General features: G+C 33.7%; 1 protein-coding gene across 1 annotated transcript; it reads right to left on the bottom strand.

Moving 5' to 3' along the window:
* Positions 1-743: 743 nt before the first annotated feature.
* On the bottom strand, positions 744-8,420 carry LOC111398924. The gene is made up of 4 exons (XM_023026086.1): positions 7,751-8,420; positions 4,561-4,796; positions 3,392-4,196; positions 744-3,093 (listed from the first exon to the last, which is right to left on the bottom strand). Exons 2-4 carry the CDS (start codon positions 4,792-4,794, stop codon positions 968-970), a joined length of 3,165 nt encoding a protein of 1,054 aa, XP_022881854.1. The 5' UTR covers positions 4,795-4,796; positions 7,751-8,420; the 3' UTR covers positions 744-967.
* Positions 8,421-11,566: the final 3,146 nt, after the last annotated feature.

Below are 11,566 nucleotides of genomic sequence, written 5' to 3'. Positions count from 1 at the left end.
CTCAATTTTTTATTTTATTTCTTACTCGAATATATGAAAAATTGATCGTTAATTTACAAACTACAAAAGTGAATATGCAAGTTGTTGAATTTTACAAACAAAGTGGTCGTTAATTTATAAACTAAAAAAAGTTAATTATGCAAGTGGTTTGAAAATGTGGACCATAAGAGCCCACATACGAGCCGGCCTATATTTGGGCTTGTGCAGCTAGCGGGATGGCCCAGGTTTGGGCCAATTCTCATTTTTGAGGCTTCACCCAAGCCTTGACTCGTACAAACAAGCTTCGAGCCAACTCCACTTGAGCTTTTTCCGAGTTGAGCCACAGGCCATTCGAGCTGATGGGCTTGTTCTCCACCACTGTTTACACCTATCTCTTCTACCTTGTTTTACAAAAATTGTATAGCCTTTTTGAATCTACACATGTTCCAATTAACACGAATTATGTAGGATAATGTTAAAAAATTTTAGCTCACAATGATTTGGACCATTTCCTTGGCATGTCAACCTAGACACAGAAATATTACAATAAGCTCAGTGGTTTGGACCATTTCCTTGGCATGTCAACCTAGCCACAAAGTCCTTTGAAACCAATGATATAGTTCTCCCAACTAATATAACCTTACCATCTCAAAAGTTCCAAGGCAATGAACTGCTCCCTATGTAGCTGAGTCGAATCTCATGGGACGCATTCTTGCACCCGAGACCTCGTGAGAGAATTCAAAAATTGAAAAAGCAATAATAGCTTTTGAAAAAGATGAATGCACATATTCAAAGCAATCTTGTATATTATCCACAAGAAATCGGACATTATTTCTAACTAATAAAAGTCTGTAAGCCAAAGACAAAATCAGAACGAGATTTACAAAGCCGAACCATAGTTACCAGCAGCCAGAATCTCAGAAAGTCACAAAACAAGCTCCATTGCGTCTTACTTCCATCTATAACAATAATAACTGCCTCTGCATTGTTAAGTTAATGCAACAGTCGGAAGATTACCAGAAGGGCATCTTTGTCTGCGGGGCCGTCTAGTTGTTTTCCCCCAGCCTGTAAGGCTTCCGTCCTCCAAACGAGCTTCAATATTACTAAGTTGCTGCTTCAATGGAACGCTAACTGGGGTTGAAATAGCAGTAGGGGAAGATTCAATCACTGTACGGCGCCTTCCTCGAGCACCCCCATATCTCGTGCCATTTCTTCTTGTCAAGCCTGAATTCCAAGAATGGCCTGTGGCTCTCATCAACCCTCCAAATGTCTGGAGGTCCTCAGTCACCTCATGCCTGGAGAGTGAGGTCAAACCGGGAAGGATGTCCCTTTGAAAGTCCCTCCGCAGCCTTCCTCTCCTTGTCTGACTCCTTCGAGTTCTATTTGAACCCACTCCCATTTCTTCCACTTTTTCAACTTCATGAACAAAGGGTTTAGGCATGTAGTCTTCTTCTTTTGTCTCTGTTAGTTGCAATGCCATAGCCTCAAACTCGTCTATCTCCCAACAAAATGGTGCAGGATCACCAACTCTTGATTCTTTACCAGATTTACTCTCAAGTTCGTCTGCATGTGATGATACAACATTGACAAACCAGATGAGTGAATCTGAATAGGATATATCAGAGGGATGGCAAATGCCTTCATCCATGGGAATTTGCTGACAAGGTGTTGAGATCGAAAATATTGTTTCTGCAGCGTTCCTAAGAACTTCATCCTGTATTTTTTCGGGTTTGTGTTCTAGTGACTGTAAAGAGGCCTCATGTTGTATATTTTCTTTGGACGGTGTATTATCATCCTCACAGTCCAGAAGAACAGGGACTTCCAGATCAATGTCCGAGATTATCTTCACACTGCCATTGTTGCTTGCAATAGAGGGTGCTGTTGGATCTTCATCCTCACTAATTGAAGTATTTAAATCAATGTGATGCCTCATACCTGTAGATCCGGGACGCATTTCCTTCTCTACAATCAGTTCTTCTGGAGTAATCTGCTCATCAGACTCATAAGCAAGATTAATATCAATCATTCTGTTTTTCCTTTCATCTTTGACTTTTTCCCTTTGGGGAGGGGAAACGGGAGTTGTTGAGGTGGAAACATGGTCAGATGACTCAATGTTATGAGCATTGGGTTCAAAAATGGGAAACCCAAGAATTTTCTTGACATTCTGAGTCTCACTTATTTTCATTTTAGCCCCAGTCTCGAGATCACTAGGAGACAACATGGTGCGTGGCATGAACATTTGATTAAGATCACTCACTACTTCAGTCTTGCAATGGGAAGAAGCTTGGAGGCAGCCCAAGTCCCCCGAGAGTTCTGATCTCCTAGTATTCACAACCTCATTTTCATATGCTGGCTTGGGTTTAAGCCAAGGCAAATCCATCTGTTGGTCATCAGGCATTATTTTTCCAACCATGTGATCATGCAGAGGAACTGCCTCACTTGATGAGGTCTTTGGGAGTACCTCATTCAAGTTAATATCTATTGCAGGTTTTAAATCTACATGACCGGAGCCACTCAGAAACTTCTCAAATCCAGGATTAGTCGAACGGTCAGATGTTACATTATTATCCCTACTGCAGTTAAGATAATCAAAGCCCGACAGAGGTAATTGAACAGGCAGTTCTTTGGATCCTGTGGCAGACCCATAATGAAATCCATTTCGTTTTGTTAAATCATTTCCTGAACCCAGATTCAACCTAGAACTAACATTGACTTGCCACTTGTCTCCAAAGGTATCCTGGCTCTGCGCATACGGATGCAGACCTGAAGATGAACTGAAAGATGGTTGAAATGTGGTCGACTTTTGAGTAGAGCTATTTGTTGGCTTTGTCCAAGATGAGATGGAGTGAGACCATAAATTGGAAAACCCTGTAGAATTGATGGATGGGGATGGCCCACGGGTATGAGAAGCCGAAATTGGTTCTAAATGGCTATTATTGAAATGATCACGGTTGGGTCCATCTCTCCACATATCTTCTCTACTATAACCCGTTGGATATATTGCTGGATGACGGTAAGCCTGGTTGAGCATGACCTGTGCTGACTGACAAGGTATTTGCAATTTATTTTGTTGGAGACCTTGAGTTACAGAACTGGGGTTATATTTACTGGTCCCTGTAGAAGATAGGAAGTTCATAAAGCAGTCAGTTCAAAGAGAGAAGTTATTACTCAGGGTTTCCAGCGCATAAACTTGAGTGCAGAGATGGTCTCTAAGTGATTGTCTCGTACACACAGTGAATAAAATAAGGATTTCAATAGCGCTGAGTGGTAATCTAGTAAAAACATAGTGATGCTAAAATGAATTTGGTTCTACACAGCATAAAATTTAACATACATACAGTGGAGATAAAAAAGAAGTGAGAAAATAATGAATACATTTCAGACTTTCGAGGAACTTTACCAAAAATTTTACCTGCTTCATATGTATGGGAGAGCCACCTCCTCCCATTGCCTTTACTCTCGACAGCAGAATTTATCAAAGATCCATTTTGGGAATACATGGTTTCTCCTGGTACACCTAAAACTCGTGGATTTCCTTTAGCAAACTGATTAATACCTTTAGTCTCTCCATGGATGGAAGTATGACCAAAATTACCAATTGATGACGGAGCTGTTACTTCTTCAATCTGAATGGGTTCGTTTAGATCAACCAACCCAGCAGAGCCCCTTAAATGGGAACCTGAAGCTGAAACATCTCTACGGAAATCAGTCGTCCCACCATCAACAGGGGAAATCTTCATACTGCTCTGGGCTTCTATTTTTGGATCTCCATTTGAAATGTAACTCAACATGCCGGATACTTTGTGGTCTGGTAACTGTTCCCCTTCTTCTGTATGAATGTACTCATCGGCCGGAAGTTCAAGATCAAATAACTTCTTCCTCACCTTGGACGGTCTTGAATCTAATGCATCACAGTCCTTTGAAGTACACCCGTCTTGGAACTGAAAAGGGCCAGCCTGTATATCGTTCCCTTTTGTACACCTCAGAGGAGAATTAACAATTTCAAATCTTGACAATGATGTTCTACCATAACCAGAATTCAACAAAGAAATGCCTGGCATATGCCAATTTCGAGCTTCATTTGTTGGCATATGAGATCCCCGAAGACTTGATGACGATGATGGTTCAATGGATGCCTGATTTTTGTGTAGTTCCTTTCTTTTGATTTCTTCCATCATATCCCTTTGAGTTCTGTAAAGACGGTGGAGCTCATGAACCTGGATGAAAGAGAAGATTCAAATAATTGAGCTTCTGCGACATCATTGGATCATTAAAGTATAAAAAGGACTCCATTTTACATACATGAACATGTTCGACTAAGCTTAAAAAAAAAATAACATCGGTCTTAAGCAACTCTTTTATCTCCAAACATGTTTAAGCATCTTACTTTTTTTTAAAAGTAATTCTTAGCTTAACGGCAAAACTATTAACTTGTTTATTTCCAACTTTCACCAATAAATAACTAATTTTTGAAACTTACTTATTTACTTATAAGCTAACTTTTTAAGCTGAGCCAACCATGTGAACTGAGAACTTAATAAACTTGAAGTGGATGTCTTAGAATGCAAGACATGACAGTACCTGATTCTTGAAGATTGTCTCATGTTCTAGCATTTTCTGCTTTAGTGCATCCTTATCATGTCCTAGACATCGATCTGTTATAGCCCTTGGCGTGAAACCATTGTAATATTGCCCGCTTGTTAAGTTCTCGTCCCCATAAAACAGGGGCCAGCTACTACTGCTAGAATCCTCGTTAAGGTTCCTCATGGAGTAATATCCTGGCAAGTAGCTTTCACAATGCACTTTTGTTCCCATTCCTGCAGAGAAGATTTGAATGGAAAAATAATTGTGTCAACATCACAAATTCTTTTTTTCACTTCTCCATAGTTTTTTATTCCTTTTCGAGATTAAGTAAAATCACTTGCAGGTAATAAGATGTCCCATTACTCTGCATAACAATACAAGTTTCAATGTTAATGAAAATAACAAAGCAATCTTGACAAGACAAAGCCATGAAATGAGATTAGTATCAAGTTGTGATCATATATAAAATCCATATTTTTCTGATTACCAAGAGCTAGGAACCATTTATCATACAACACTAACAGAAAGAATACAAATTTGATTAAGGAAATTAAACAGACAGGTTCAAATAAATAATCTAAAATAAAATATTATAGTTCAGAATTTGCAATAATTTTCTATCAACTGAAATTCACCAAGAATTGCTCACTTATCTCTAACTGACACAGCTACAGACGTTAGAACATTGCACAGAGGTCTTGCCAAGTTATTGAATAGAAAACAAAGACAATCTGGCATGCCAACTAAACATACAGAGTAAGGAAGAAAAAGTTATGTAATATGGTTTTCTAATACACGAACGATAGCCTAAAACAATTATCAAGAAATTCAATGAACTAGAAAATCACAAAAAAACCAATCCATCTCTTCATCAAAAGATGAGAGTCCCTCTATCTCCAAGGGAAAAAAAAAATAACATTTCTTCTCTTGGGAAAGTTAAGAGGGGAGGGGGCTTTTTCTGATTATAAAATCAATAATTCAAGCAAGAAAAAGAAAAGGCCAGAATTACGACGAAAATCAGAATTTTCAATTTTACCCTCCACAACATATTCGACGCGACTTTTCGAGAAATTGCAAAATGGAAAGAAAGACAAGTTATGAGAGAAATAAAATATAATCACTATGTAAAATTACCACTGTCAATATACAATAATTTCTAAACCCGGTAATATAATAGAAGGTCACCATGCAATTGGATTACAGCATACACTGTACAAATTCATATCTTTTGGTTTCTGCAATTTGGCCAACCAAATTCATGTTATCGACTCTTTTGACGTTTTAGCTCATGATTTTACCAAGAAAAATAGAACTAAATAAAGAGTTAAAAGGAAAAGAAAGGTGGGAATCATCACAGCTGATGTCTCACATGATTCAAGGTATTTGAAACGACCCCATGGTTTCCATTACAGCTTTAGGAAATAAGAAATTCTTTTTCAATATGTTAGGAAGGACACTGATGCAAGATTAACATTCAAAATACTTGATATGAGTAAAAATTATTAGAGAAAAGAATAATTATGGCAAAAATAAACAACTTACATATAATTGCAGATCTAATGATAGAATAAACATAGAACTGATGAAGTGAATAGAAAGAAAATAAAATGTGTGTCTCCATGTGTAATGACAGCTGCTTCTTACATACATGGACCTCTGAGTTCACACGACAACGTTAAAACCAAATCCAAGCAACCCCTTTACTGATTGAGGAAGAAGTAAAAAACACGGCTCACTTGCTCTCCATAAGAGAATAGTTTTTCTTTACCGATGAAACAAAAGATGGAGAAGACTCTACTTTTTATTGTACACGGCAGGTGGATATGTGTAACTATAACGCCTGGAGCTTCTTTGTTTATATAGAAGGCCAGAGTTAATTGTTTGTAAGGAAATGGAAAAAAACAATTAATGGTATGCTACTCATTTAAGAAATAGATAATAACGCGTTGAATATTTCCTAAACCCCGACTAGATTACACACATCCAGCTCATATCGTCAAAATCTAATGACCGCTATAATAAATGTTACTTTAGTGATGAACAGATAGGAGATACAAAAGTCATACGCATCTACGCTACACGTGTCTAAGTAAGTAAGGGGGATTCAACTTTTTATCTCATTACGAAAGTAATCCAACACGATTCATACTTTCTTGTAAGACACCCCAACCAACAGAATTACTTAATGCACCTATATAGGTCGTCATTTTCACATCAGCAAATAAAATTAAACAACCAAGTAGAACCAGCACACTTATAACAAAACTTCACATCAAGTTCTTTTATTCATCATCGCCTAATTTTCCTAATTTGGATATATATATAAAAAAGAGCCTGTAGCTTGCAAATTTCATTGCCAATGATCACATCTCAAAGAAGCAGGGAGAACTAGGGGAACTGACCTTGTATGTCCATTTGAGAATGCTCAAGTAAGATAATACCACCTAGACATATTTAAATAGACAGAGAATGTGATGTTACCGCCAAAATATGGTCTTCGCAGGTCTTGGAGTCTTGGTTTTATAGAATTAATTCCCGTTTATAAAAGGACGGCTTTAGGGCCTATAAAATTCATGACAACTTAACATAGAGATCAAATGGATGGAATGTAGCATTTTTTGATAATGATATCTCAAATTCTAAATTACGAAACTTAATAAATTCCCTCAACAAGTTTAGCTTAAATTATTGGGGCTGATTCTAACACTCTTGGACTATTACAAATACAGTTGAAAAATACAGTGAGCTAAGATATGCTACAGACAAACAAATAATCAGCACGACATACATCCAACAGAGCTGCAATCTTTTTGAACCACAATATGGCCTATGGGAAAAATATTCAAGTGCATCCTAAGTAGAAATGATCACTCATCAAATTTATCACTCGTTTGCAGTTTACGATTTTATCTATTGAAGATCAAAGAAAAAACCCAAAATATATGAGACTTTTTAAGAAAGAAAAATGCATAAATTCAATTATCCAAGCAATTAATACCAATCATCTAAAAAACTCAAACAGCGGTCATTTTAAGAACAACTGCAATTCATATAATCAAACAATTATTCATGAGCAAAATTCAAAGGGAAAAACAAGACTTTTCATCTCCTGGGTCATAGCCAAAATCCAATCAAATCTTGAGAAAAAAAATAAAAAATCAGAAAATGAATAAAAAGATAGATTTACCTCAGACCCACATCCTGGAATCAGTGCTCAAGAACCCCTTGTAGATTGAATCATCCCACAGTATCAATAATAACTCAGAATAATGTGAAATTCAAAGTCTTTCACACTATAGGCCACTAGTGAAAGCGAAAACCAATAAAAAGAAGCCAAAACATATAAATTTAAAAGTAATAATATTAACAGTCAAATAAAAGAAAATAAAAAATAAAGAGAATGGCTTGATAACTTCATTGAAGAAGCTCGGATCCTTCTTAAACTGAACAAAACATCGGAGTTTTCGATCTGCTGGGCCTCTCTCTATTTATAGCCAAACAACAGAAAGCAACTACTTTTAGAGAGAGAATGAAGAAAAAAGGATTCTTTTTCAAGTGTGTGTATATACTTTCTACTTATATAATTATAATTAATTTTCAAGAAAATGAGAAAGAGAGAGAGATCCCACATATGAAATCTCCACAAAAACAAATGACCTTGCAAGAACAATGACGAAAAATTTGTCAACTTCTGGTCCTTTATATTCTCCACCTTTTCTCTCCAATTTCTCTCTCTATATCACTATATCTATCTCATGATACAGTAATTTGATTTGTTCATATTTCTGGGGGTTTGATGGAATGAAAAGAAATGGGCATTTCTAGATTCTTTCCTTGCTTTTTGGTACAGATAATAATGAAAATTAATATGATAATATAAAACTGTCCACCTATATAATATATCGTGTTTGTATATATGGAAATTCATTGATCAACACGTCTGTTAAATAATACTAGATCGTTCAATTTTGTTCAATATAATTTTTACTTCTTGTAGTTGATAAATCTATCTAAAGTAAGTTTTGTCTAAAAGTTCTTGTAAATATATAAAGTACTTCCAAAAAATTATTTAAATATATTTAAAAGCAATGTTTTAATCGCAGAGACAATTTTTAACTTTTCAAAAATTTGTCTATAGAATCCTAAATGATTTGCATTTTTGTAAACATTGTTAGATTATTTAGTACTGATTACTGCTATTCGTGTATATATAGCACATAATATTATACGAAAGTAAAAAAAAAAAAAAAAAAAAAAAAAAAAAAAAAACAAGATTTCAATTATTTTTTGTTATTATTAGTTTGACAATATCTAATCATTTTCATCAAAATCTTGGTGTAATTCTTAATTAATGTTGTCATGAAATATGTAATTTGCTTTATCTAACATGTAATTTACAGGCATAATTTTATCTATATGGAAGCAGGCTATTGATTTACATATTATAACATTAAAAAAAAAAAAAGTGGACAATCCCCTAAACTACTAATTTATTTAATTAATTAATCTTGGAATTAATATTTAATTAAGACTCAACAGGGAGACTTTTAAGTATTTGCCATTTCGAGTAGTTTATTATTGGTCATGCATTCAGACAAACATGGTGTGGGTCCCAATACTGATGCTGTGCTTTTGAGGATTGAGGATTATGTAAGTACCCTTATTGGTTGGATTTAATTACGGAAAATGGGACTGACGGTCGTGATTGAATCTGATCTGGTGATGCTGTGATTTCTTACAGACAAAGTCTAATTGTTGTCTGGGGTACTGTACGGGATGTATGTACAAAAGCATGTAAGATAAGCAGTAGAATTTTTACACGTGGCTTCTTTTGCAGCATATCAGAACCTGCACACATTTCATGCTTTCGGGTAACACTTGTTAAAATTTATTTATTTTTATAATTTTATTTTTAATCACATACTTTATGAAATTTATAACTTATGCCAACTTTTCAATAATATATTTTATGACTTTTAGGAATCGGAATGTTACAAATTCTTATAATCGATTTGTATTTTTATATTTTTTTCATGTTACAGTGTAGAATTACAAAATGATTTTGATTTTTTTCGATCAAACTAGATGTTCGTGTCCAATTCCTATAAGTTGATACTAATAGGTGAATTTCACGACGACATAAATTTGAATATTTGTGTTTTTGTTCGAAATAATTAGTATAATGAACTAAAAAAATAAAACAAAATTGAAAATTGTATATTTAAGAAAATTATCTTACGTCAATTTTTCTCTAAAAAGCCCTTTTATTTGAATAAAGTACATTAAACAATTATTCAAATATGTTCAAAATTTTTTTTTTTTTTTATCTCATAAGTGGTTTTTTTATGTGTGATTGTAATTATCAATGCATCAATTGACAATTGCCTAATGCGGGCAACATTGTGATTATGACATATATTTTAACATATAATTCTTGTATTGGAAAAGTTCAAAAAATTGATTAGCTATTGATTAATACCTCTCTTAGCCTGTTTGGTTTAAATAAAAATTAAATTTTTAGTGAATTTAGATAAAATTTGATGGAATGGATAATTGAAAAATTGTAGATCCCGTGAAATTTAATACGTAGCTAATTAATTATTGATTTTGATTAGAATTTTAATAATTTTTTTAGCTTACCTAAACAGGGTCTCAATATTTTATTACTTGGATTAAATCCCCTTTTTTTGGCATAATTTAAATGTTCAAAGACAAGAATTTAAAGAATGCAGATTTTGTGGCTGTCGGTTACTAGATTTTATTGGGGCTTCTAATCGAATATCTTTAATTTGTAACAAAACTTTCTTATTTATGCTTTTACAAATATTTTAATTAAAAGTGTTATTCCTTAGCAAAAAAATAACTTCTCAAACTTTTTTGTCTAGCAAGATGAATAGAGTTAAAGAAGGTACCAAGAATTGACACTAAAAAATATTAATGACAAGAGTAATATTATTTGAACATCATGATTTACAGATCGATGTACAAAATAACAATGTACATTATATTAATTGATTTCATTTTTTTTTTTCCTTCTTTGTTTTCTTTTCCCCCCCTTCTCCATCCTCCATGTTATCACTCATACAGATAGCATTACTCTAATGATAATAACTCAAACAATATTTTACGATAAAATTGAGAAATCTCCCATCTATTCTTTCCTTATATCTATGATTATGTTTGTAACTTTGTATTGTTCATCATTTTTCTCTATATTTTAATTTAGAGATAAACAAATTTACTTTTAAAAAAAAAGATTATTTTTCTATCATACTCATAGTTTTGTGAATATTATTTCTCATTAAAAATGAACAAATGATAATTATCTAAATTTTCTACTACTAAAATGAAATGAAAAGTAATCTAATTATTCTAAAACATTTATTTGTTAATTACGTTTCAATTATATTTGCTAAAAATCACATTTTATACATTTTTTAAAACTTTCTAACAATATTTATTATGGCATTTTCTAATCTAAAATCAAAAGGTATTAAAAAAAAAACTTATAATCTTAATAATAAGAAAGAAAAAAGTATAATATAAATATAATCAAATAAATATTTCAAAAACGTATAGGGAAGTAAAATGGGAAATGCATATTTACCTTTTGTCGACAGGGATGAATTTGTTGTCTAAAGTAAATTTTTTGGGAGGTTTCTAATTTTTTTTGAAAATAGAAAGGAGATTATCAAAATAATATTTTTTATATAGCAGTGATTGCATTTTGCACATAAGCGTGCTTCTTTCTATCAACTTTGAAAGTCGCATTTCGCAGTTGGGCTTCACGGGTTACCAACTACCAAGACTCACAATCTTCGCCATGGATCAATTGTGAAGAACTCAAAACTCTTTAGCTTTGTGTCATTTCCCTCAATTATCTACAGAATAATTACATTTATCAATGATAAGCCAAGACAAGACTTAAATTTGACTAAAAGAAAAAGTTTAGTACCCGAGGGGTTGAACTGTGAATGAATCTTTTTCAAATTGGATTACGCAT

Source organism: Olea europaea, chromosome 8, assembly GCF_002742605.1.
Source record: "Olea europaea var. sylvestris chromosome 8, O_europaea_v1, whole genome shotgun sequence".
Classification (NCBI taxonomy): domain Eukaryota; kingdom Viridiplantae; phylum Streptophyta; class Magnoliopsida; order Lamiales; family Oleaceae; genus Olea; species Olea europaea.
This window is presented reverse-complemented; position numbering and strand designations above follow the sequence as displayed.

What these genes read in the sequence shown, in the direction of transcription:
- LOC111398924 (XM_023026086.1), bottom strand. Translation starts at nt 4,794, where the DNA reads ATGGGAACAAAAGTGCATTGTGAAAGCTACTTGCCAGGATATTACTCC. An exon ending in AGACAATCTTCAAGAATCAG is followed by an intron (nt 4,197 to 4,560) that starts GTACTGTCATGT and finishes TCTTTCATCCAG; the next exon opens with GTTCATGAGCTCCACCGTCT. An exon ending in CTCCCATACATATGAAGCAG is followed by an intron (nt 3,094 to 3,391) that starts GTAAAATTTTTG and finishes TATCTTCTACAG; the next exon opens with GGACCAGTAAATATAACCCC.